The 27,074-nt window shown below is 32.2% G+C and overlaps 4 protein-coding genes across 13 annotated transcripts in view; 3 read left to right on the forward strand and 1 right to left on the reverse strand.

Moving 5' to 3' along the window:
• The window catches only part of Sarm (Sterile alpha and Armadillo motif), a 74,702-nt gene extending 61,393 nt beyond the window's left edge, over positions 1 to 13,309 (forward strand). For 6 of the 10 annotated variants that reach the window (XM_026639584.2, XM_026639586.2, XM_064215657.1 and 3 more), the window contains 10 exons: positions 2,096 to 2,248; positions 6,505 to 6,662; positions 7,015 to 7,459; positions 8,528 to 8,773; positions 9,065 to 10,386; positions 10,477 to 10,712; positions 10,873 to 11,162; positions 11,458 to 11,624; positions 11,768 to 11,959; positions 12,048 to 13,309. In XM_026639584.2, coding sequence (XP_026495369.2) covers positions 2,096 to 2,248; positions 6,505 to 6,662; positions 7,015 to 7,459; positions 8,528 to 8,773; positions 9,065 to 10,386; positions 10,477 to 10,712; positions 10,873 to 11,162; positions 11,458 to 11,624; positions 11,768 to 11,927 — 3,177 coding nt within the window. In that variant the 3' untranslated portion in view covers positions 11,928 to 11,959; positions 12,048 to 13,309. The remainder of the gene's footprint in view (positions 1 to 2,095; positions 2,249 to 6,504; positions 6,663 to 7,014; positions 7,460 to 8,527; positions 8,774 to 9,064; positions 10,387 to 10,476; positions 10,713 to 10,872; positions 11,163 to 11,457; positions 11,625 to 11,767; positions 11,960 to 12,047) is intronic. The other 4 variants (XM_026639585.2, XM_026639588.2, XM_026639590.2 and 1 more) reach the window with 1 other exon arrangement.
• Positions 13,310 to 15,475: 2,166 nt separating this feature from the next.
• On the forward strand, positions 15,476 to 17,150 carry LOC113399920 (coenzyme Q-binding protein COQ10 homolog B, mitochondrial). The gene is made up of 3 exons (XM_026639197.2): positions 15,476 to 15,782; positions 15,876 to 16,001; positions 16,506 to 17,150. The coding sequence occupies exons 1-3, from the start codon at positions 15,706 to 15,708 to the stop codon at positions 16,969 to 16,971; spliced, it is 669 nt and encodes a 222-aa protein (XP_026494982.2). The 5' UTR covers positions 15,476 to 15,705; the 3' UTR covers positions 16,972 to 17,150.
• Positions 17,151 to 17,337: 187 nt separating this feature from the next.
• LOC113399921 (peptidyl-prolyl cis-trans isomerase H) lies at positions 17,338 to 18,560 on the reverse strand. Its single transcript, XM_026639198.2, has 3 exons — positions 18,373 to 18,560; positions 17,920 to 18,096; positions 17,338 to 17,713 (listed from the first exon to the last, which is right to left on the reverse strand). The coding sequence occupies exons 1-3, from the start codon at positions 18,454 to 18,456 to the stop codon at positions 17,420 to 17,422; spliced, it is 555 nt and encodes a 184-aa protein (XP_026494983.1). The 5' UTR covers positions 18,457 to 18,560; the 3' UTR covers positions 17,338 to 17,419.
• Positions 18,561 to 18,955: 395 nt separating this feature from the next.
• On the forward strand, positions 18,956 to 23,392 carry LOC113399888 (uncharacterized). The gene is made up of 6 exons (XM_026639152.2): positions 18,956 to 19,189; positions 19,564 to 19,755; positions 20,172 to 20,380; positions 20,662 to 22,029; positions 22,337 to 22,521; positions 22,731 to 23,392. Exons 1-6 carry the CDS (start codon positions 19,090 to 19,092, stop codon positions 23,335 to 23,337), a joined length of 2,661 nt encoding a protein of 886 aa, XP_026494937.2. The 5' UTR covers positions 18,956 to 19,089; the 3' UTR covers positions 23,338 to 23,392.
• The last annotated feature ends 3,682 nt before the right edge of the window (positions 23,393 to 27,074 follow it).

Raw genomic sequence — 27,074 nt, forward strand, 5'->3', positions numbered from 1 at the left:
AATTGTATTACAACATATGATCACAGCAATATGATGCTTATGACGTGCCCTAACGTAACCTATGCTTCGTATCTGGAATTGTGACGACGATACTAAGAAATATGAGTCACGATCACCACAATTGACCTGTTTTGACGGAGATCTCGTCTTTTTTGCTTCGACATGTATTACTCATCCTTGACTCAGGGCATAAGCAAAGTTATCAATGAAATCATTATGTAATCGTGTCTATATGACTTTATATGATAAGCGTTTCGCACCGGATCTTATAATATAAAAATTGAGAAAATAGTTACAGTAAAAAATAAAACATTCGATAACATATCATTCGTGATGTGAAAATACAAATTGTTATGCAATTTATAAGTGATATATTGCTTTCATAGAAGCTATGAAAACTCAAATAGTTTTCATACTGAGCACGTATTTCTCTACAAAAGGTTTTAGACTTTACATAACAGGAGTAGATGTGAATGTGTGTATAGATGTTTTGAACTTACGACTCTATACCATTGCGCCTGGGTGACTCGTATTTGTAGTTATATATCTAATTATTCTATATCTACGATAGTATAATTAATTATTACGAAACTAGTTTAATCATTATTCTAAGAAATATAAAGATCATTGTGTCAACTTGTTGCACTGACTATAATAATGATACGTTTAATGTTCGCATCAAATAATGTTCATAACGATTAATCATTTCAGTAAACACTTGATACATAACTCTGTTACATTTTTATTATACATATTAATAGTTTCGTATAGCGATGACGTCGCTCTGCCGCCGGCGCTCCGCGAGCTATGACATCAGCTGAACACGTCAGGCCGCGTCACGCGCATCTTCAACGGATTCTCCGTACATGCAATCAGTGATGTTGTCATAAACCAATTAAAGCATTATTACATTATCTTTAGAATTGTAAAATCGATAATAGAATTACGTCGCTTCAAATATATTTCAATTCTGTAAGATTCGCTCGATTTGATTGATTAAGATTACGACGAAACCACGATCCGATCTAATCGTTTCCACATTTCTGTCTTTTGTTATGCCTCTGATTAAGGGCCATTGTTTAGTGACTGTTGACGGGCGTATTTCGATTGCGTTGGCGTTTTCGAGTCTCGGTGTGGAGTGTTGACTTTTGTAGGCGGGGCGATCAGTATTCAAAGCGCGTTTCCTAGTGTTCTACACTCAAATACATGAGCTGTGTTTGTGATAGACAATTATTGGAGACTCCGATGACTCATGCATAGATTATACATTATACCAATGGTTCCTTTGACCCTATCAACGGTCCGCTAAGTGCTGCTGATTGTCCTTGCGCTGAATTCTAAACAGATTCCCAGAAAGCAATAAAGTTCTTATATAGGTAGATGCGAAGGTTACATCTATTGTATACTCGTACAATCAACATTTATCATATCAGATTGCGAAATTTTACAATGTTTTATAAAACAGTGCTGTCGGTTTTATTGTTTCTAATTGGGTTATAAAAACTGAGATAACTTTACAAAGATAATAATTCTCCCAGTTTATATTTTATATACTTAATATGGATAAAATATTATCAGCCAATAAATGATAACATTTATATCATTATCCAGAACGGTATATTATTTGTTTTTTTTATTTAATTCGATAACAGGTTTTAATCAAACCAATACAATTACGATAAAACAGATAAATTGTGATTGTCATATTATTAAATTATGCAAAAATAAATCCGTACCTACCCCTATAGTGTAGAGTAGGCTAAAACTATATAGTTCATTGGAGACCCTTTTTTCAATAAAAATATACAATTTCCGTAAGCAAATAATTTAGAATAACATTATATAGCATATCTGTAGAAATATAGACCATAAGTTCTTCATTTATATTGATCAAAGAGTAGCCTACACTTGGTCACACACTTTAAAGCTCGTTTAGAAATAAAGGGCCATCGTTGTCGGCGTTACTATTTATTAGGTCCCACCAGACTTTTTTTCAGACCAGATTGGGGCTAATTTGATTTACCCTTTTCTTATTATAAACATAAATCAGTGCCCACTGACCGATAATTTATTCATCTATATATTTTTCTTTCAGATACCAGAATTCTCCTTGGATGGCAGCAACAGTTTAAAGTCCAACGGCAGCGCCAAGGACCTGGCATCTGTGATGGAGAACCTGAAGAAGAGCAGCCTCGCCCGCCAGAACCAGACTCTCAACACACAGGTCACAAGCTCTTTAAAACAACAAGTAATTGCCATTTTAACAGAATGATAAATGTTTTCACTTGCCTTATACAGTTCGGATTTTACACCAGGTTATTCTGGGTGCTAAATTTAAATTTTATTTAATTAGACATATGAAGATTATTTTTTGTTTTAACTAAATCTTCTAAATAAATATATATAGCTTATTCCAATCGAAGTAGGAATAAAAATAAAAAAAACCTTAGATTTACGTATATGTATTAACATGGGATTTGCTAATAACTCAGCTGTTTAGTGCACTACTTATGATTAATATAGTGAATGTCACATATTAATCAAGCTCTCGACCAACGATATCGCGTCCAGTTGCTGTTAAACGTTGTTTATTTAGCTTTGCTCCTCTTATGGTTGAAATAGAGTATATATAACTTTTACAATAGGAGGAGCGCTTAGGAGAAATATTTGCTATACATGTAATACTAGCGATCCGTCCCATCTTCGTGTATAAATATAATTTATAGCCTGTATTTATCATTCAGGAATAACGTAAACTTCCTACCAGTGTTCTTTTTTAGAATTGTTTCATAGTTCCGGTATTATTCATGTGTTTAATGATTACTGGATTTAGTATATAAATTAAAAGACTTAGGACTGAAAGAAGATTGAAAGAATTAGGACGCCCTATGACACGGTGGAGCCGTTATATACGGAAGGTGTCTGGTAGAAAGTGAATCAGAAGGGCCGATGATCGGGCTCAATGGTGCGCCTTCGAGGCCTATGTCCAGCTGTGGACTGATACAGACTGAATTTGATGATGATGATATTCTATTAGGTAATTTAAAAAAAAAGAGTAACTACTCCGTTTTTGTTGGTTCTTCACGGTATAGTCCAAATTCCTAACCGATGATAACGCTCAACTATTCAAAAGTACATACATATTTTTAAAAGTCTATTCGAATATAAACGTTTTGTTTTGTCTATTTAGTATAAGTTAAATATCTCGAGAAATCGTTAACACATCGCAAACACTGGAACAATCACAATATAATTTATAGCGTTGATTTTGATTAGTTTTGACAAGCGTGAAATCTTGCATTAAGCCTGTTTATCCAATGTAAATGATTTAAGGTTGGAAAGATCAAGGCGAACTCGATACTTTGAGCAATACGTACATTAAAGACTAATTTAGAAAAATAAGCTAACAACGAAATAATTACTGACAACATTAGACGCTATATACGTTACTATAATTTATTTATAATTCTATATACGTATGTTACTTAATATTTTTTATCAATTCACGTCTTAGGACCTTTTATCTGATATGTTATAGAAATGCTTGCTAGTATATGTTTAAATATAGAACACGGGTTATTTCGGCTCCGGCCTCGGTTGGTTCATAAAATTGCCAGTTTATTTTGAATTCGACGAGCGCGAGTTACGAGAAAAATAAATAAAATAAAACAAATGCTCCACGGAGCAACAATATGGGATGCGTATACCTATTGTTAGAACTACTTGGAATTATCGTCGTCAAGGTCAACGGTATCCGTTATTATCATTAAGATTTTAACATGTCTTTGTGTTAGAATTAGCATGAAAATCAATTGTTGTAAGAAGTAATAAATTATGATAACATTATCAGCAATCATTTGGTAAATTTCAAACGATTCTGTATTCGCTTTTCAGAATACCAGCTGCTAATAACCGTCTGCTTCGCTAATCGCTTTAAGTTACATAAAATATAAGTTTCATTCGACGATAATCGACTTTTATACGAAATTTTAGTTGATTTTAAATAACATACTATTGCATTTGTAATATTTGTAAAATATAATTTTCTAAGTTAAATTAAAATAATGTTCGCTTTCTTAATTACTGGAAAACCGATATATTTATACCGAACCCGAACATGAATTCTGTTTACGATAAATCTACTAGTAATGATTGCTCCGTGTGCGTGTACCCGCAGTGTCTGTGTTGGCAGTGAGCCACAAAACGAAAAAACCTCACGACATGGCGTAACGTAGGACATTACGTATTGTTAAACATTAAATATACCTTTAAAAAATATAATTCAAAATAATTTCAATTACGATATTTATCTCAAATATTGAAACGTATTTAACTTTAACTGAGTGAACGTTACTGGTACTTACAGTTTAACGTTTTATTACTTGTTTTTGTAAATTACGTAAACTGTTTGAATAAAGATTGGGTTATTATTATTATATTAAACATTTTAACAACTATTTGCTGCGAGTAATACACATTCATATCACCCACGCAACTTTAAAGTTTACTATAATTGTATATTTTATGAACAAGAGTACTAAAAATAATATAAATATTGGATTATCTCGATAACACGGATAAGATATTAAAAATATATTTAAAAATAGAACTTTTGAAAAAATAGAACTAACACGTCTGATATATTATTAATCATTAAAATAAATAATAATCATGTTGAAAGAAAAATAATAATTTACTATTTATCAATTCATTTGTTGCCAACCCTACTGTTTACACCAGAAGAGACATTAAAAATAAACTAAACACATATTAGTTGATATCGTTTGGAAACTTCGTAGCTATTTGCGGCATAAAAATATATCAGATACTTAAACAAGAGACATAGAGACAAAGCCAAGCGCTATAGAAATTAAAATCCATGTCGCGAAACCACAAAACTAAATTAAAACGCTCTCTACAGAAAATAATTTACGCACTAATATCACAAAATCATGTGTGTTTGTTAATTTGTTTTTATTTCATTAAACGAAAAAAACTGAAATTTATTTTTCTGTACATTTATTTTATGGCCCGGAAAGTAACTTTTTTTATAATCGTGCAAACGTTTTACGGTATTGAAGCTTTTTATAAAACTAGGAAATAAATACATCGTGAATTCGTAGTCTCATTGCGCTGTTTGGAATGCAATGCAATTATTAATTACCGTCGTATAGATTATTATAATTATACTGAAACAATAATAATACCCGTAAGCCTTACAAGAAATAATCCCGTCATTATTTTAATGTGTTTAAGTAATTTGTACCTGATTCCATCCTATTACCTTTGTCCTTGATCAACGTGCATTGTTTGTTTTTTTATCTGCATTCGTACAGTTAATTTTGGATTTACATAACACTTATTTTGAACTAGCTGAAACCGCGGCTTCGTCTGCATAGTGTTTGACGAAGGTCTTCCTAAGTCAGCCATCGTGTCATTTTTTATGTTATTTAAATTATAGATACAAAATATTTAATTTATAAAGAAGCAGTAATCATCTTGTGTTAAGGCTACTGGACTGCAACGCAAAAGTTCGTAAAACACGCACTTATGACTTTTCGACGTTGTATCGATAAGTAATTTTACTATTTCTTCAATATAGTACTCTTTGTTACATCTTTAAAAAGGTGTTTTTATCAAATACTGTTAAAAGTCACGATGTCATTTGCGCTAGACTAAACGTCGTACGTCGCGCCGACAAAAAAAATCGTAATATTTAAAACCGGTATATTAGACAAATCGGCAACAACCACCTCTGCATATTCGTTGGCTACGAAGTTCAAGGCCTTTTGATGCATCCCACCCACATGGTCTGAATCATTGTGTTGTTTCTCAATCACGACATCCCTGTCATTTCAAAATTATGATTTTGTCATCCATGTACATTATTTAGTTTTGGTTCCTAATAAGTGAATAAACAATAGTCTCAGATGTAATATAATTATAACTTAATTTCCTCTAAACTGTTGACTTCTGTTAGATTAGGTATCTATATAATAACATTAAAAATTTAAATTTTTAATCAACGCATCCTTAGACAAGTTTATTTAAAAAAAATATTTAGGTAGCTAAAAGATGAATCATATATGTTACATTATTATTAATAAATAATCGAAATATTTTGAAATGAAATATCAAAAATAGATTTTTTATTTTTGGATAAGTCTATTTTTGTTCTGACATAGTACTGGCTTTATAACTTGCTCGCAAGTGCGCCAAAACGCGTGACGCCCGCACGAACTTCTGTAGCATTGGCACTGAACTCAACAGTCCCTGTCTAGATAACGGCTGTGTACGAAGTGTATTATCAGCCCCAGTGTTTCCGTTTTTTGTGAAATATTGTGCAAATAACCCATATAAACTGAACACATTTACGATTATACAAAAATACATTGATAAAGGTATTTTTAATCGAATGTTTTCGTCGGAATCAAACGAAATAAGAAGACAGTGAGTTGTAAATTTATGATTTAGCAATGTCAAAAATTGATTTATTTATTTCAGATGGTGTCTAGTACAACTTCAAGCAGCGCTGTCACGAGTCAGAGGGTGCAGAGCTCGTCACAGCGTGCTAGTTCCATGAAGTCAGACCTCACAGAACTAAAAAGTTCAATTTCTGAAATGAAAACACTCAGCAACTCCGCTTTAAATTTCGGACAAAGGTAATTAAAACTGCCTTGTAGTTTCGTATTTCTCTTTATGTAATAAGGTTTTTCATTGTTCTGTCAATGGTTATTAAAGATAACACCGTTTCTAGCTCACCTGAGCGGCCTTGGCCCAAAGCCAAGTCTCCCCCGCTGTTTTCCCCGCTCCACGTTTGTATGTAGTTTACTGCCGACAAACAATAGCAACGTACGGTTTCGCGGGATCGATTTGAATAATCTGATTATTCGAAGAATCGAATTTAAGAACATTAAAGAGATTAAGTTCATTTTGAAAACGTCGCATTTTAAAGAAATTAAATTGTTGTTCAGTGGTTTCGTTTCAATTTAACTCGATTTTTCTTACTCACAGATTAAGAAGCTCGATGGAGAACATAGTAGATCAAGACGATATAAAAGAACGGCATATTTCTGACATAAGAGATCTCAGTGAAATGGGAGATATTGGTGATATGAGTGACATGAGCGATTTGGCTGGAGATGGCCCTTTAGTTACCTTTCCAGAATCAGACACGCCGCCACCTGACAAGCAATGTCTATTAGCAAGTAACGCTACATCCGTTGGGACTAATGCCGCAAACGAGTTAAAATACAGTGCCGCTCGAATGACTTCAGCGAGCTCTACACGAGTTGTTACGGACGGATACAGTGCATCAAAATCAGAGGCTAACAGTACAAGGATGCGCCGGCTACAACATGGGGATATGCAATACGCGGAACGCAGTGCTGCCGGAGCGTCACATAGACTTTTACAAGCTGAGGGGTTAACTGCGGAACAAAATGCTGCATATCATCAGGTAAGCATTTATTTTTTATTGAAAACTATATTTTTCAATAATATCCTACGTTTGCAAGGAATAATATACGTTTACAATGTGTGTGCCGGCTTTTCTGTAGCCGCCATCAAGGCGCGACCGAAGGACGCGACCTCGCTTGGCGGCGTTCGATCGATAGTCTAAAGCGACGTCTCCCTACCGCACCGTCAACGGGCTCAGTCGATTTCGGCTCCTTGCCTCGAAAACACATGAAATTTTAAATGTTAATAAATAATAAAATTATTGCGATCGATTTTTGTTATCAATGTCAAGTATACCATGGCCGCGCGAATAGTGGCGTGGACAGCTAGGATGCTGCGGCGAGGAGGTTCGCCGAGGGCGGTGAGCTCATTTATCTGCGAGCGCTTATCGCTGCGTTTACCGCACCATGCTTGTCTCAGTTAGAGTCTGACCGTCGTGCGTGCGAGCACACGCGGAAGTCAATTATTGCGCATGCGCGTTTCGGTACACGAATAGAATCATTTAAATTTAGAAGCGGAATGTCTATTGGAGGGGGTTCGGCCCCTTGGCCGGTGCAGAGAGGCGTCCTTGCACGCTTTCCCCCGAAGCCGTTTTATCCTTCGGTGAGAGTCCGTTTCCCCGGAATATTTTACTCATCGACCTTCTAAAACGTGACGTCTGTACACAAACTTTAAAATTATCATCGGATGCCCACGAGTGCCGTGCGATTGGCCTATATCCAATAGAAACGAATCACCACACAATCCGAGCTATGACGCGCAGTACTTTTGAATTTAAAAGTAGTTTTCATCTTGAGACGAGCGAATACTCACTGCGTCCGAATTCAGAATTTAATTTATAAATTTTAAACCAATATGTCTTCAAAAAGACGCCTAAAGCCGAACTTGCGCATTATAATTCCTGTAAATATCAAATATTTGTATAACGTATCAGTGTAAAGTGCCAAAAGAAAAGTGATTTAGTGATAAGCATCGCTATACACATAAGAACTTTCCAGAGTTTAATAGTTTACTTTTAGCGCAGTTGATATAATTTTTAACTGAAATTATAAAATGCGTGTGTTTTTAGGAGAAGCGATCATTACAAGCTGGAGAAGTAACAGCTCAGGAAGCGAACAACATGTCTGCAACAAGTTCACGGTTGCAAACGGAGGCATTCAGTGCAGAGAAGAAGGCAATGGCTTCATCACAAGCTCGACAAACAGTAACATCAAGTGGCATGTTTAGTCACAAGGAACACTCAAGTGTCGCACACTCGAATATGACCATTTCAAGCAAAAACTTAACTACGAAATCAACTCTGTTGTCCTCACAGGTACATAGTATTTTTTACTTTTTATTATGGTATGAATTATTTACGTAATTACCGTAGACTGTTTGTTTTCAGTGAAAATTGAGCCAGTATAAGTATTTGAATAAAATATTACTATTCTAGAAATTTATTCTAGTTGATATCTAGAATATCAATTGAATTGAATTCCTCATTGTTGGAAATAAAAAAAATATGAAATTGCATGTATACGTTAACTATTATTTGCAATGGCGTGACGTAGGTGTCAGTTCACCAAAACACTGCTAATAAAACTATAATATACCATGTTTTCAGATGAGTCAATTATTGAATGGAACAGTTAAGCCTGGTGATGAAGACTTATCAAACTTAACATTTGAAGATTTAGACAAATTAGATGCTAGTTCGAACCAAAAAGATGTCGAAACAGCTATTCAAAAGTATTCTCACCGTGTGAACGCATTTATAACCGCTGTAAAAAACAATCAAATAGATTTAAAAAACGCATGCACACACTTTAACAAACTAAATGAAATGCTGAGAAGAGCATGGGCAGTGCCGACGTACGGACACGAATTGGGCTACTCCTTATGCAATACATTGCGAACTTCTGGTGGTCTTGATATATTAATGGCCAACTGCTTAGAATCAAATAATCCCGATTTACAATTTTGCTCCGCTAAACTTCTCGAACAATGCCTTACTACAGAAAACAGAGCTCACGTCGTTGAAAACGGACTTGAAAAAGTCGTGAATGTCGCTTGTGTATGTACAAAACATGCAAACTCCGTAGATCACGCAAGAATAGGTACTGGAATTTTAGAACACTTGTTCAAACATAGTGAAGGCACTTGTAGCGACGTTATTAAGCTCGGTGGCTTAGACGCAGTTTTATTCGAATGCAGGAAAAATGACATTGAAACTCTTCGACATTGTGCCACCGCCCTTGCTAATCTTTCGCTTTATGGTGGTGCAGAAAATCAAGAAGCCATGATAAAGAGATCAGTACCGATGTGGCTGTTCCCTCTGGCTTTTCACAATGATGATAATATTAAGTACTATGCATGTTTAGCTATCGCTGTTTTAGTAGCGAATAAGGAAATAGAAGCCGCTGTCCTAAAGTCTGGTACTCTTGATCTAGTAGAGCCATTCGTTACAACACATAATCCATCCGAGTTTGCTCGATCTAATTTGGCACATGCACACGGCCAGAGTAAAAACTGGCTGCAAAGGTTAGTTCCTGTACTGAGTTCAAAACGAGAAGAGGCTAGGAACCTCGCTGCATTCCATTTTTGTATGGAAGCCGGAATTAAGAAACAGCAAGGCAATACAGAAATCTTTAGGGAAATCGGTGCTATAGAGTCATTGAAAAAAGTAGCCAGTTGCCCTAATGCGGTTGCATCCAAATACGCTGCACAAGCATTAAGGCTCATAGGAGAGGAAGTTCCTCACAAGCTGTCACAACAAGTTCCTCTCTGGTCAATAGAAGATGTACGAGAATGGGTGAAACAAATAGGTTTTTCCGAATACGCCACTAACTTTTACGAGAGTCGAGTGGACGGAGACTTATTATTACAAATAACTGAAGACAATCTCAAAGAAGACATTGGATTACATAATGGAATCAAACGTAAAAGGTGAAAAATATACAAATATTTCTTAATTATTGCTATTCATCATTCACTCATAAAAGTCTTTTTTACTGACATTCTCTCTCTTTTTTTTAGATTCACCAGAGAACTTCAGCAATTAAAGAAAATGGCAGACTACAGTTCACGTGACACGGGCAGTTTAAATGAATTCTTACAAGGCATTGGTCCAGAATACACAATCTATACATATTCAATGTTAAATGCTGGTGTAGATAAAGAATCAATTCGAGGGTTAAGTGATGAACAACTAGAAGTGGAATGTCGGATAGTTAATAGTATACATCGACTCCGAATTCTAAACGCAATACGAGGTGAGTACAACCGTCATTCATTGGGACACATTCGCTATGAATTCAAAGTCTGCGTCTTTTATTTTGTTTACGTTAACTCATATAATGGTTCCCCTATAAAATACCTACACACGACACCGCTCGTAAATTGTGTACCTTAAAATAAACACGTTATTCACAGCATATGAAAACAATTTGCTGAGTAAAGGCGAAGAGAACATGGAAAAGAAATTGGACGTGTTTGTAAGCTATCGTCGGTCAAACGGTTCTCAACTGGCGAGTTTGTTAAAAGTTCACCTACAAGTGCGAGGTTTTACGGTATTCATCGACGTCGAGAGGTTAGAAGCGGGCAAATTCGACAACAACCTACTCCGAAGCATACGTCAAGCGAAACACTTTTTGTTGGTCCTTACACCAAATGCCCTTGAAAGGTGCAAGCATGATACAGAACAAAAAGACTGGGTTCATCGGGTAAGCTTTCTTAATACTTTAAAGTTACTGTTTAGATTATTATATCTAATAAAAATCAATTAAAAATACATATAAGATAAAAAAGTAAACTATCGCCAAAATGTTCATTCCGAATTTTTATTTGGAACTTTTTTAAATACAGTTGCAAGTTTTTACCCAGTCACAATGTAGTTAAATAGAAGCTTGTAAAATATAATTTGAAATTAGTAGTAAGTGTAAGGTTATTTGAAATAGTTATTAGGTATATAACATTTTTATTACAATTGTCATTAAAGCAACGTATAAATGTTTGCAGGAGATAGTGGCAGCGTTGCAATCACAGTGCAATATTGTACCAATTATCGACAACTTTGAATGGCCAGAACCCGAGGAGTTACCCGAAGATATGCGTGCCGTGTGTCACTTCAATGGCGTACGCTGGATACATGACTATCAAGATGCCTGTGTTGAGAAACTTGAGAGGTACATTTTAACTCTTATATATAAAATCTATGTAAACGTTTCATGGCTAGCATAATTAAATTTGTATAAAATTACATACAAAATATATAATCAATTTGAATGGTATTAATTCAGCTATGATACATCGTCCTTTTTTCTTTTAGTTTCCTTCGCGGTAAATCCAACCTCGCTAATAGGTTGGAAGGTGCACTGAGAAGTCGTGGTGACGTGCCGACGCCCGGCACGGCTACCATCGGTCGCGGTCCGCCTAACTACCAACGTATGCACTCTAGCGAAAGTAGAGGCAGCGATAAAGCAGATTGACTAGAAACGTTACACACTCTGCCACCAGTAAGGTATGATCTATCAACGCAGTAATTACATAGTGATTTAATCGCAGTTAATAAAATAACATTAAATAAATAATGTTCTCTTCTTTTACAGACCGAGAAGAAGCCGGCAGTCATCAGTAGAAAAAGCTTTAGCAAACTCACAAAGTTGTGATCAATCACCAAGCAGTAGTAGCAGCACCTCCAAAACAAATTCGCCTGTTAAAACTTTATATAGTGTTCCCGAAAGACTATCTGAAAGTAGTGATAATGTAGACACAAAAGAATTACAAGAAAATCTCGACAGGAAATACATTTGTCCAGTCTGCGAAAACCCTGTAGATTCCTATGAACACACACAGGTGGCGCTACCTGCACCCTTAGATGCTACAACACAAACCAAGAGGAAGAAAAATTTCATGGACAGATGTGTGAACAAAGTGAGACTTTGCTGATGAGGACTGTAAAATGGCTTTAAAAATAAACACTGGAAGTGCTTTAAGAGTGTGTTAAAATAGACTGTTTTAGCTGCGTTTCCACATGCTAATTAAATCTAAAGGATATCAAATATCAAATGCGGCAGATTGCATTTCAGTTAAAACGCCGTATTTTAATTTAAATGTTACATATTTATTGTGTATGTATATGAGCTTGCTCATAGTGCGAATAGTGACAAGATTGTGGTCCCAGATTTGAATAGCACAAGTGTTTTTAAGTGGAAACTTCAGTTTAATTGGACTTATTTCGCATTATTTATGTGAATCTTATTTTAAAGTACAAAAATGTGCACAATAATGTAAATAATTTGTGTATCAAATATACCAATAATTGGTAAATTAAATTATGTAATCTCAAAGAGTGCATGTGTAATATTACATATGAAATGTAACTAGTGATTACTACCCTGTTATGTTTTGAGAACATTACAAGAGGTGGTAATGAAGAGAATTACAGTTTGTACATTTTAGTATGGCAAATTGCTTTAGTTACTTTGGCTAATTAAGTTTTATGTAACTCTCACTCTATCTTCACTCTCTATAGAATTTAAAAAATGAATTTATCGATGTATTCTATTTTAATTTCTTGCCACTAAAGTATTTTTGTAAAATACAAAAGTTCTTATGAAATTACTATTTGCATATGTGATAGCTTAGATCTTTTACATGTTATAAATAAAATTTTAAAACCATTCTTATGTATTGACATTCAGTGTAATAATTTATTTTCTCAAATCGCTGTATCAAAATTGTCTTGTACCTTTTAAGTTATAATTAAATTGCTGTACAAAATTTTAATTTAGATTTAAATTTAGTCATTCACATGAGTTAACCATGATTATGATAAATTTACCTTGTCATGATTATATATCTATGTTCTAGCCTAACCATGAAATAAATGGAATTAATCAATTTCTTATGTATTACCTTATTTTCTTATTAATTACCTAGTTGTATTTCATCCTCAAATTCTTTGAAACTTGAAAAATATACAAATCACTGACATCAGCTCTTTAACCACCCATAATGGGACTGTTCAAATGCAGATCCCTCAAAATCCAGTAACTATTTGCAGTTCTTGTGTTATTGAAAATATTCATGGGTGGTGGTCATCTCATCCATAGACCGGCCTGCTGTTTTTCATTAGAATATTTAACAAAAGAAAAAACTAATTTCAGTACTTATTGATTAACTATACCTATCAATCAGATCTTATCCATATAAGATTAATAACAATTATAAAAAAATATAATCAAGAAAGTGGATGGAGATCTGGAAGTAATACAGCTAGATCTTAGTATTTAGAGATTGCCAGTGAATGTGTGAGATACTTACAGGCTTTTTTACTTGCTTAATATTTCCCAAAAATATTAAGTAAAATTGAAGTGAAAAATCATGTCCATTCTATATTCTTATATACTTATCACTTGGCCATACAAAATCTTATTAAAAGGTTTGGATGGGAAAAAAAAAATTATGCTATCCAAAGTCAAAAATTCTCTGTAGAAACTAACAATATTAAAATAAATCAGCAAGTATGTCAGATATTTACTATACTATTTATATTTGTAGCACAAGAAACTGTTTACATTATATTAAAATAAGTATCATAATCATAATTTTACAAGAACATAATATGACATTGTAACATTACCACACCATATTGTTATAAATATAAACAATAAGGCCCATTGAAGGGTAATCTTGTCATGAGTCAATTAAGAATTGAAGATAATATAAAAAATTACTTCTGGGTTAAATAAAAAATAAATGATTGTTGCTAGTATATATAAAAATATTTTTTTTATTATCACATTTGGTATAGAACTAACAAATAAGGCTATTTTACAGCATCAAGTATAAAACAACTATTTTAACAAGATAAAATTCTTAAGTTTAAATTAATTAAATAATTTCTATATTCTGTTCTCTGGAATATTAACCAGAATGGAAAATGAACATTCATTACAGCTTATTATAACTTTAGTTGATATAAGTTCATTTGCCTCTAAATAATAAATGCCGCTACATCTGCACACATACGTATATACACTTTCGGAAGAATCAAAGTCCATATCAGTCAATGACACTGTGTTAAACAGTAAAAAGTCACTGCTTTCATAACAAGCAAGCATAGCATCATATTGTTTACGTTTTTGAGGATCTCTCAAAATTGACCAAGCGTTTTGAATACGATGAAAGTTTTCTCCATGACTATAGCCATCTATCTTATCAGGATGGAATACCAAGACCAGACGCTGATAACTTTTTTTCAGTTCTTCGTCAGTAGCACTTCTTTCACACTGAAGTATTTCATAATAGTTATCAAAAGTCTCCACCTCCTCCATTTGACTGAAGCAAACTCAGATATAAAACAATATAAAAAATTTAGTTCTTTAATTATAAATATAATCTTGAGTGATTTGTTCTGTAATTTGTAAATAAATAAAATGAATAATAATATATTTACATGCGCTATGTAGCTTGAGGATTGACATTGACACTTCACTGTTACTATGTCAGCTGTCAGGTCTCTCATCTCTGTGATTAATATCTGTAAGAAAGTACAACAAACTCACATTTTAGTGAAAATTTAAATGGTACATAATACGTGTAAAAATAAAGTTTTATTTATTTATTTCAGATCATAATGAGTTTTATAGCATTGACATTTGACATTTTGACATTGACCAGAAAGAAAAAAGTTAAATTGTATTTAGTATTCCGAGATAAAACATAAAATAACCATTCGCATTTCAACCATTTGAGACAACTCACCTTTTTTGATAAAATTAAGAAGGGCTGTATATCTATTAGCTAATTATAATATAAGTATAAAACTTTTAGATATATTTTTTTAGACTTAAGATTGAAGATATATAAAGAATAAATCGTATTTTTCTTGGCTAGGGATATTAATATTCTCTACTTTTCTCTTCCTTCTACTTTTAAATCTCTGTAATTCAGGGAGAAACAAGTACATTACTAGTAGTACTATAATCTGTGCTGATTATCGGAGTTGTGGATATTAACTGTCATAGAACACATATTTTGTCAATGTCAATGCTAATGACAGTTTATTTCGCAGCTAATATTTGCGAATTGTGTGCAAATATAAATTGAATTATTAAAGTAATGTTAGTTCATTTAATAAATGAATTTATAATTTTAATATGTTATAATGTTAGGATGCGATAGATCACATAGTTTGTCCATGTATGATAATGTGTAGATATAATAAAATGATTATTGCATAGCTGAAGAAAAAATAAATCGATGTCAATCAAAATGAATTTTTCGAAATATTATTCACTGGGACGAGTAATATTATATTCCCTACAAAAAAATAATGGGTAAATTTTCCAAAAATATGTTTTATTGTTTACTAGACATTTTTACTACGACACTTTACAATTGGATGTATCTAACTTAAACCTTTCTTTCAGTTTTCAGGGTCATTACGTAAATAATATTGATTGTCATTGCCGTGCATCGCAGCATCAAAAACGAACATTATTCAATTTTCCTAAATCTAGTCGAAAACGAGAATACTGTGGGAGACAGTTAGTTGGGTAAGCAAAACTGTATTATGGTATATTCTTTAGTGTATAAGCAATGTCACAAAAATACATTTAGTAAATATTACAATTTAATATGCATCATTTTATAGAAAACTGTTCATTCAGTATATTAGTTTATTCTTAAATGACTTTTAATCTTTGTACAGTTGATCTAGTAAATTTATCTTATTCAAACAAAAGATAACAATATAAAATGAATATATTCTATACAATAACCCATAAATAGCTCAGAATGAATTCATCTGGTGTTTGATGGTTAATATTTGAGCAATTTACAAAGTTTAATGTATCAGTACTAAATAATAATAATAATCGTTTTATCAAAATTATCTTATAAATCAATTAATGTATAAAACATATAAACTAACTAAATGTGACAAGGTTTACATTAACACAAACATCAGATGACATATATGAACATGTTAACTGATTATCATAATTGATCATTCATTTTAAACAGTCGAACGGTTTGAACATAAATTTAATTATTTTCAGGTATACAATGGAACAAATGTTTGAGGTTGTCTCAGATGTAGAGAATTATTATAAGTTTGTTCCATGGTGTAAACAATCCGTTGTGTTGACAAAAACATCTGATCACCTCAAAGCAGACCTTATTGTTGGTTTCCCACCGATAAATGAGAGTTATACATCCTATGTAACATTAGTGAAACCATATCTAGTTAAAGCTGAATGTAAAGATGGGCGATTGTTTCATCACTTGCTGACACTATGGAGATTTAGTCCAGGATTGAAAAGAGAACAACAGTCCTGTGTAGTGGATTTTCAAATAACATTTGAATTTCGTTCTGCCTTTCATTCACATTTGTCAAATTTATTTTTTGACCAAGTTGCAAGGCAGATGGAGGGAGCTTTTATAAGAGAAGTTGGAAAAAGACATGGCCCGGCTACAATGCCACCAACAAACCTTCTTCAGAATAGTAATACTCTAAAAAGTTGACAATGGGCTTATGTTAGTACCTAGTAAAATGTCGAACTTACAAAGTTATGATTAACTTGATTTATATTATCTGTTATTTGTTGTATGATATTATGTAATGTAAAATATTTATTTAAATGATTATAAGGTGAAGCAAAGCTTCTACTAGTGATTAATAAATTACCATTTGCATGTCAAAAGTATTTTTTTTTAAACATTTTTTTTTTAGATTTGTAACTAACATTACAAAATTCAGGGTTTGTTTTTGATTAAAAATTAAAATATGTTATGAAATATTTATATATCACACAAAAAAATATTAAGTGGGGAAGCTACAATAGTTTAATGAATGAAAATTATTACCATTATAGCTAAAAAGAAAAGATGTATTTTATGAAAGTAAAAATCTTATTACTTGGCTTGTTATATTATTCTTAATGATATATTTAATTGTATTAACACATTATTTTCACATTTGTCCGCACTGAGATATTGTTACTGGTATTTTTGGTTTGTTGTTTGGCCCAGTAGGTACATTTTCAATTTTCCTCATAACTAGTAAACCATCTATTACTCTTCCAAAAACAACATGCTTATTATCTAAGAAGTTACACTTTGCACATGTGATGAAGAATTGGCATCCATTTGTATCTTTGCCACTGTTAGCCATAGACAAGAGTCCTGGTGAATCATGTTTAAGCACAAAGTTTTCATCTGCAAAAGTACTTCCTCCATAAATACTCATTACTCCTGTTCCATCACCCTGAAATATTTATTACAAAATAAAATTAATATTTTTTAAAATATATAAAAATATCTGGAATATATCTGGCATGAAAATAAAATAAATATTGAATAATTTCTACAATTTTCTGTGATCTTTTACTAGTACAGTATATTATTATATTGATTTTTTTATATTGTGTAATAAATGTTATCATTAGTATAAAAATATAACGTTTTACTAACATTAACAAAATCTCCACCTTGTATCATGAAATCCTTAATTACTCGGTGAAATGTAGCTCCTTTATATCCTAGAGGAACACCATCTCGACGGTATTCACCGGTGCAAAATTCCCTAAAATTTTCACTGGTTTTTGGCACTACATCAGCAAATAGCTCAAAAATCATTCGCCCTATTTCCTGTAACAAAGTTTTTATTTACTATAGTAATTTCTAAGTATACAGCTACAAACAGATTAACACATTTATAAACATAAAAGAAATAACTTCGAAATAATTATTAGTGGAGAATCTTAGAACTGCTATATAAATGCTCTTTTCTTACGTAAATCAAATTAATGATAACAGAAAGAGACACCAGTTTTCAAATAAGCAGCCGCTAAACAAAGTTTATAATTATAATATTTAAAGCTATATGTGCATTGTAAAATGAAATACATGATTATTATTTTTTACCGTAGTTCCGACAGTAACATCAAAAAACACAACAGGGTTATTTGGGTTTCTCAATTGAGATTGAATTTGGTTCCAAGTAGGCATTTTTGGTTTGAATAAACTATATTAATTTTCAAATCAAACACCTACAAGAACTTTTAAAAATATAACCTATAATAGAATATGTCATGAAATAAGATGTAAATAAACGAGTCAGTCAGAACAAAAGTCAGATTTACAATTAATATGCTGTGTTTCCAGATTTAAAAAACTTATTTAGCACTATAATATTAAATTGCTGCAATGGAGTTTTATGCAATTGCAGCTTTATATGAATATTACTTTCTTGATTGATTTTAGATTACCTTGAGAAATTAAATACCATATAAAGCTGCAATTTTTATTTTAACCTAATTATATGATCCCAACATAAATTGTGCTTAGATATCAAAATCAAAATATATTTTTTCTCATTACTATACTCGACATATCGACGTGTTTACGCAGAACGAAATATAGCAGCTAGAATCTGAGGTTTTTTTTTGGTTTGACTTTTATTTGTGCCAAAGAATCTGAGGTTATTTTGTAATTAAAGTGTCATTCCTTCTGTCAAACACGATTAAACTGTCAATGTTCCCGAGTTTTGAGATCCACACGTGTTTATAGTGGTTATATTTAAAGTCATTTTTAATATATTGGAATTATTGATAATATTAATAACACAAAACTATTATTTAAATGGGTCGTAAAGCTAAATTTGATGAAACGAAGAAGGTTAAGAAAGGACCCGGAAGAAAGGCCCGTAAACAACCCGATCCTGTATTTAAAAAAGGACTCTGTAAGTACTTAATTTTGTTATAAGTTTTAGTTGTATATTATATCTTATAATTATAAGAAGAAATAATATTATATAAAATTAACGATTAGAACTTATTCATAAGCCAAATAGACTTACGCTTAAAGAGTTGTAAAACACGTGCATTATAATTTTTTAAATATATATAAATATATTCGGCTCATTATGAGGCGTCTTTATTTCTTTTACAATACATAATATCAGTATAAATAATAATCAGAATTACTCAACAGTAAGAAATAAGTGAGATATACAATTATACATCATGAAATGGAAGAATTGGTATTTCAGCTGTTATTAACGATGTTATAAATTTAATTTTTGAATATTCGTTAACATTTTCTTTGGCTTTTTAGTGGACGATGATAAAGAAGAAAAAAAGTTAAGTCATAGACAGAAACAAAGGGCAGCTCGGAGAGTTAAAAAGAAGAAGGAAATTGTAGAAAAGAAGAAGGCTCTAAAAGAAGCTAAGAAAAATGTTGCCAAACAACAAGAGAAAATAATACCAGAAGAATCAGATCAATCTTCAGGAGATGAGAATGCTCAAGGTATATTGATTTTATATAATAAAACATTAAAGATGTTTACATTAAGGAATTAAAGAAAACTTAATTTATATTAAGGATGTGAAATGTTTCTGTGAGTTTCCTTTAAGTATCCATTATCAATATATTATAATCATTCATATAATAATCATTATCCAATAGCAGGTTTAAAACTCTTGACAATACTCTAACAAAACTTGATCTTGATTATATATTAAATTGTTTGTGGACAGTTACATATAATTTTTTTTTGATACAAACTGGATATTTCGATTAAAGTTTACTTATTTACAAATTTTTGCAATGTACAAAGTATTATAAGAATTTGATACTGTAAAAGTTTACTGTAAAATAAAATTTAAAATCCATTCTCAACCAGTCATTGTTATATTGATGGCTATAAATAATATTTTTTACAGGTTTTACGGACGATAACAAAGAATGGTTGAAATTAAAACCAAAAAATAAGAAAAATGTCAAGGAAACAAAAGCTCACAGCGAGAGTGAGCCCGATGATGTGTCTGAAGATGAAGAAATGTCAGAAGAAGAGGATGAACAAGGTCAGGAGTCTGAGGATGGTGATGATGATCCTAAAGTTGAAAAGAAATCAGGCAAAGAATCATATAAGGTAACATTACTGAAATACAGTTATAAAAAATTGCATTGAATTATTAAATCTAAATTTAATAATTTTAATATTACATAGCAGAATAAATAGCTAACATTGATTATCATATGAGTAATAAAAATATTTATGTTTATTAATGCCAAGCTTTGCAAAAATTTCTTTTAATATTTTAGGGAATAAAGTTAATTTTGTGTTGCTGGATATATAACAAGAATTCTCCAGTTTATATTTTTTATTTTTAAATTTTTTTTTTTTATTAAATAAAATGTTGATATTTTTAGGTTGGCAAACTTGATGACCTATTTGTAGACACAGATGATGAGCAAGATAATGATGAAGATAATGAAGAAGATGACACAAATGTTTCAAACAAAATGACTTATGACTCAGACTCAAGTGAGAAAGACGATGATGATGAGGGTGATGATGATGATATGCTGCCTATAGAAAAAGCAAACATTAAGTTAAAAAAGAAGCAGAAGTTGGACAAAAAGTTAGCTGATGAGGAACTACAACTAAATATTGCTAAACAGGATGTATTTGCATTTCCAAGTCAAGAGGAATTAGATAACCCAACTAGTTTACAAGATATCCATCAGAGAATAAAAGATGTTGTCACAGTTTTAGGAGATTTTAATCGATTGAAACAGGAAGGCAAATCTCGTTGTGAATATACAGAATTGTTATTGAAAGATTTATGTGTGTATTACAGTTATAATGAATTTCTAATGGAGGTTTTGATGCAAATGTTCCCAGTTCAAGAGTTGGTAGAATTTCTTGAAGCGAGTGAAGTTGCTCGGCCATTGACTATAAGAACTAACAGTCTCAAGACCAGAAGACGTGACTTAGCTCAAGCTCTTATAAACAGGGGTGTTAATTTGGATCCAGTAGGAAAGTGGAGTAAAGTAGGGCTGGTGATATACAGTTCAACAGTTCCAATTGGTGCTACACCTGAGTATTTGGCTGGTCATTATATTTTACAAGGAGCTTCAAGTTTCCTCCCTGTTATGGCATTAGCGCCGCAAGAAAATGAGAGGATTTTAGACATGTGTGCAGCACCAGGTGGTAAAGCGTCGCACATTGCTGCCATTATGAAAAATACAGGTTCACTTTTTGCCAATGATGCCAACAAGGATAGGACTAAGGCTGTTGTTGGTAACTTCCATAGATTGGGAGTTGTTAATGCAGTTATCTGTAACTATGATGGTCGACAATTCCCTGATGTAATCAAAGGTTTTGACAGGGTTTTACTTGACGCTCCTTGCACAGGTACTGGTGTCATTGCAAAGGACCCTAGTGTTAAAACAACAAAGGATCCAAAGGACATTCAAAGATGTTTTAATTTACAAAGACAGTTGTTGCTAGCGGCCATAGATTGTTGCAATGCCAAATCTAGTACTGGTGGCTACATTGTATATTCAACTTGTTCTATATTATCAGAAGAAAATGAATGGGTAGTAAATTACGCATTAAAAAGACGTAATGTGAAATTAGTCCCAACCGGTCTTGACTTTGGTACCGAGGGTTTTGTGAAATACAGGCATCACAGATTCCACCCATCCCTAAAGTTAACCAAACGATTCTACCCACACACACACAACATGGATGGATTTTATGTAGCGAAATTAAAAAAATTCTCTAATGTCATTGTGAGTATGTTAATAATGATAAATACATATATTAAAATTATTTTTTATGTATGACATAATTGGTGTCACATTGATTCTTGTTTTTTTTTTTTTATTTTTATATTTTGATGTGAGAGTTAGTACTCAGACATAAAGTATTGAATTGTTAGAAAGTAAACGAGTGAAAAATTTTGTTATTCTAATTAAATAAATTAATAAGTAAAGTCCATGACCAGGTACATTTTGATCTTAGGCAAAACAAACTAGATTCAAACCCTACACTATTGTTTATATTGTATATAATTTGAGAGTTACATATTTTTGACAGCCTGAAGTTGTCAACGATGAAGAAGAAGAAGAGGAAGTGAAGGAAGGTGAAGAAGTGCAACAAAATGGTGATGCAACACCAAAAGAACAAACTGAGGCAATAAAAGCACCAGTAAAAAGGCCAGCAGAGACTAATAAAATGGAGCCACAGAATAAGAAGAGCAAACCTGCAGGAGTTGTTAATAGGTATAATTTAATTATATATATATAAAAAAAATATATATTAAGTTAACATTTCTCCTTTCGGTATATAAAAATGAGATGACCATATAAGTCTTCAATTGTATATAATTAAAAATTACTCATAAAATAATTGATTGCAATAATATTTATATAAAAGAAAACTATATAATTCTGATAATTACATATTAACAATACTAAAATATATCTTTCAGAGAAAAGGCAACCAATAAAAATAAGGATGTAAAAGAAAACACAAAAGAGACAAAACAAAATGCAGATAAAACAGATGAAAAGGCAAACACTAAAAATGAAAAGAAAAAACGTAATAAGAAGAAAAATAAGAAAACTCCAGTAAGTCAAAGTGAACAGGGTACTCAAAATACAAAACAACCAAATGTTGAAGTAAATGAAAATAAAATCAATGTAAAGGGACCTCAAATAAAAGTGAAAGAAAATACAGCCGTGAAGGCCCCATCAGTTGCATTGCAATCCAAAATAGAGTTAAATCAAAAGAAAACAGAAGTCATAAATAAAACTAATGACATTACAGAAAATCAAATCAAATCAAGTCCAGGTAAAAATAAAAACAAAAACAAAAAGAAGAACAAGCCAGCTTTAAACAAAGCAGAAGCAAATGCTGTCAATAAAAATGAAGCAAAGATAACCGACAAAATAGAGATAGCCGCATCGAAAAAACTTAAAAATAAGAAAAAGAAGAAGCAGGTTGGACAATTGAATGATAAAAAATCTGGTGGGTCAAAGCCAAGTAATGCGAGTATATCAAACAAGTTTAATAAAAATAAGGTTAAGAAAAATTAAATTGTTATAAATAATAATACTAGGACCATGCTGAATAAATGTATTTTTTATTTAATTTTGTATTTTTTTTTGTACTCCTTTTATGTAAAATAAAAATATTATACGTGTCTGTACACGAGTTATCGTGCACAATATATTTATGATATAGGTTTAATCACTCACAAAGGTGCGCCCAACCACGTCAAATAATTAATTTCAAAATAAAATAAAGTTAACAAATATAATCTAATTTATATTTTTCTGCTGTCCTTACTTACGAGTCGAGACGTAAACGAGACACTAATATTGCACGCCGATGATAATTTAACCTGGAACACACTTTCGTAAGTGAATAGATGGTAGTAGTATGGAGCGTACTATCGTACTGAGATAGGATTTTTTGAAATTCATCAAAGGGGTGGCACTTCGGATGGAAGTTTAATGAAATTAGTCATTCTTGACACGATTAATGAATTATGAACCTAGAATTATGGAAATCGGTGTTCCGGCTTTTGTATAAACGAGAACTGATGCAGCGTTTTTGAAAATGCATCACCTAAGAGGGTGAAATTTTATATAGAAGATTTCTTTTCTCAACGTTTAAGATCTGGAAATCTGTGGCTACTATTTATGAGGAAATCATATTCGGTGTAGTGTATATGAAAATTCACTCTTTAAGAGTATAAAATTTGTGATATATGGAAGTTATGAGAATAACATCCGCTACTGCATTTTTGAAAGTTTATCACCTAAAACGGTGAAATTGAGAATGAAAGTTTGTGGTTTTTTTAAAGTATACTTCAATTATTGCAGACATTGTTTTGTTAGAAGGGTTACACATATATTGCGCCGTGACCAAGATAAAATAAGGATATATCCGATGCAGGTTACCTTTGCGACGTCAATTTAATGTTGGCATAACACACGTAAAACCCTTTCTGTGAATACATCAATCTTTACAAAAGTGTATAGGAAAAATCGAAATATCAACAAAGTTACAATATTTAGTCCTGGAATTGTAAAACATTGACTAGTCATAGAGTTAAGATATATTGAGAAGATATTTGCTACTTACTAATAAAATCGTAATCGTAACTGCACGCGTATACGCGGCAGTTGGTGTATACACGCAATATAAGTAGGTATTTCAGTATTGTATATTAAAATACTACTATTGAGTTGATTCAAAACTCCAATAGTTAATGAATCAAATATAATTCACTCGTTTCGTTAAGTCAGCAAACCTATTTATTTAATATTTCGTTCCTTTTTATGGTTCTTGAATGTCTTGCATAAATATATGTTATTCTAACAACAATTTTTGGATTCCCCTGCAGTTTAGATTTCTACAACATTGACGTAGCACGGCTACTGTTTTCTATATATATATTGTAGAATATCAATTTCTGACAATTCACCATCGTGTTTTGCGGTAATTTTCGAATATTTTTCATAGAATAGCTGTAGAGGATGGAGTTTAATAATTAGGATAGTAAAATCAATTAAAACCAATCAAATGTGTCGTCGTACCACAACGTGTAATGTTACTTCTAATTAATTCAATAAAAGTAATTCTACAAATCTGCGTTGGTAGATTACAAGAATATCTTCGCTCTATTACTTGTAGGTGGACGATTTCTAAATTTAGGTACTCTCAATAAAAAATATTGTCATATATAATTTGTATTATACATGTATAGTAGTGGTAGCACTGACTACACATGTAATATATAATTATATGATGTCGTCGTGACTGATTTCAGCCTTACTCTCTCATATTGTAGTACACAAGCGTGTGCAGAAACACAGGTGCACTCTCTATTTGTTACTCCCATAATCCTGATTGGCTGGCAAATCCGACACGACCGGAAAGAGTTCAGTAATTTCCGAGTGTTCACACTTCCAACTACCAGACTCTCAGGCTGTTATATAATAACTGATTTATCCCAATAATTTTATTGACCTGACCTGGTGTTTGAAACTAGGACCTCTGCAGGAATCTGAACGTAATAGTCGTCGTCGTAAGGTTAGGTTTAAAATTAATAACAAATTGGGATTGAAACACATAATTATTAAAAAAACAGTTATTTATTTGGATTCAAAGTTAAACTTGTCAAATGTCAAGTTATAAAATCGTTGGCAAGTCCAAATTAATTTTGTATATAACATTCTCACTATTATAGCTCTCCGAAAAATTGAGGTGGCTCCCAATGTTTTAGCAGGAATACTCACTTTATAATATTCTATTAAATCCTAAATCTCTCAATCTATGGCGTAAGCGCTGTGTTGAATTTATTAGCAGAACTCATTCCTGCTACAATGTTTCTAAGGAAATCTTAATTTCAAAACTTCTTCATAGCTTGCCTATAGAATTCCTTGCCTGCTTTATTTTGTGTTTGTGTACAGTAAAGTACATAATTATGTTTGTATTGCATTATAATGATAACTTATATATATATTTTTAGTGACAAAGGGTATATTATATTGTTAGTAGTTATATGTTTTGAAATGTAGCACTTAATGTGACGTGGTCGAAAACTAACGTCAGTTAGCAGTACAAGTTAATGGTATAAGGTACTGAAGGACTTGCACTAGGAGAGTTAGCATTCAGAAACTAAACTTGAATGAATGACTATACTTTATTGAGTAACAGAATAAAAAATAATCATAATTACGTCTAGGTGAGATTGTAGGTACCTACTACTTCTATTTCATAATATACTATGAGTATTTCATAATATACAAATTTAGAGTTCGAATACGTTTTCATCCGGGCTAGCACCATTTAAAGTATTGTGCTAATTGTGTAACCACCATATGTGGCAGATGAAACTCTATGTGTATTAATCTGGTTGTTCTCTTTGTTATGTTTGTGTTTTGCCCCCGTCAGGTGAGCCTTAAGTTGTAAAGAAGGAGTATTCGTAATATACTTTTTACAAAAATGACTAGTTGGAGGATATATTAATATTGGAGATATCCAGGGCTATTTCGTCCGTATAAGGAGTAAATTACAGGATGGTCCCAACAAGCTCCAATTTGGTAATTTACTAAAAACATTTTTTTTGATGAGATTGAAAATTTTTAATAAAGTATTTTTTTTTATAAAATTTGTAAAATGGTAATAACTGCAATTTAGAGCATGTAATGAAAACGTATGAACAGAATATGAAAATTGACGTCAACGGGCCACATTTATATTTTTTTGTATACTTAATACAACGAGCCGAGATGGCCCAGTGGTTAGAACGCGTGCATCTTAACCGATGATTTTGGGTTCAAACCCAGGCAAGCACCACTGAATTTTCATGTGCTTAATTTGTGTTTATTATTCATCTCGTGCTCGGCGGTGAAGGAAAACATCGTGAGGAAACCTGCATGTGTCTAATTTCAACGCAATTCTGCCACATGTGTATTCCACCAACCCGCATTGGAGCAGCGTGGTGGAATATGCTCCAAACATTCTCCTCAAAGGGAGAGGAGGCCTTAAGCCCAGCAGTGGGAAATTTACAGGCTGCCAATGCTAAAAAAAAAACTTAATACAACTATGGATTTAGTGCCTTGAGTTATGTAACTTATGAATTTTGTATCGATATATTTGAGTCAAAGTAATTCTTTTTTTTAAATTGACAACATCCACGGGCTCACAGTTGCCCGTGCCTTTATTACTTACATTTTACTTTTATACATTTCGGCGTTTTATATTTTATCTTATTACTGAACATCAGCAGATCTTCGCTGGACTTCGAGATAGTCTAAGT

The sequence above is a fragment of the Vanessa tameamea genome, chromosome 8, assembly GCF_037043105.1.
Source record: "Vanessa tameamea isolate UH-Manoa-2023 chromosome 8, ilVanTame1 primary haplotype, whole genome shotgun sequence".
In the NCBI taxonomy this organism is placed as follows: Eukaryota; Metazoa; Arthropoda; class Insecta; order Lepidoptera; family Nymphalidae; genus Vanessa; species Vanessa tameamea.

What these genes read in the sequence shown, in the direction of transcription:
- LOC113399920 (XM_026639197.2), top strand. Translation starts at nt 15,706, where the DNA reads ATGTCAATCAAAATGAATTTTTCGAAATATTATTCACTGGGACGAGTA. An exon ending in TCCCTACAAAAAAATAATGG is followed by an intron (nt 15,783 to 15,875) that starts GTAAATTTTCCA and finishes CCTTTCTTTCAG; the next exon opens with TTTTCAGGGTCATTACGTAA. An exon ending in TGTGGGAGACAGTTAGTTGG is followed by an intron (nt 16,002 to 16,505) that starts GTAAGCAAAACT and finishes AATTATTTTCAG; the next exon opens with GTATACAATGGAACAAATGT.
- LOC113399921 (XM_026639198.2), bottom strand. Translation starts at nt 18,456, where the DNA reads ATGCCTACTTGGAACCAAATTCAATCTCAATTGAGAAACCCAAATAAC. An exon ending in ATGTTACTGTCGGAACTACG is followed by an intron (nt 18,097 to 18,372) that starts GTAAAAAATAAT and finishes ACTTTGTTACAG; the next exon opens with GAAATAGGGCGAATGATTTT. An exon ending in AAGGTGGAGATTTTGTTAAT is followed by an intron (nt 17,714 to 17,919) that starts GTTAGTAAAACG and finishes TAAATATTTCAG; the next exon opens with GGTGATGGAACAGGAGTAAT.
- LOC113399888 (XM_026639152.2), top strand. Translation starts at nt 19,090, where the DNA reads ATGGGTCGTAAAGCTAAATTTGATGAAACGAAGAAGGTTAAGAAAGGA. An exon ending in TGTATTTAAAAAAGGACTCT is followed by an intron (nt 19,190 to 19,563) that starts GTAAGTACTTAA and finishes TTGGCTTTTTAG; the next exon opens with TGGACGATGATAAAGAAGAA. An exon ending in CCTGCAGGAGTTGTTAATAG is followed by an intron (nt 22,522 to 22,730) that starts GTATAATTTAAT and finishes TATATCTTTCAG; the next exon opens with AGAAAAGGCAACCAATAAAA.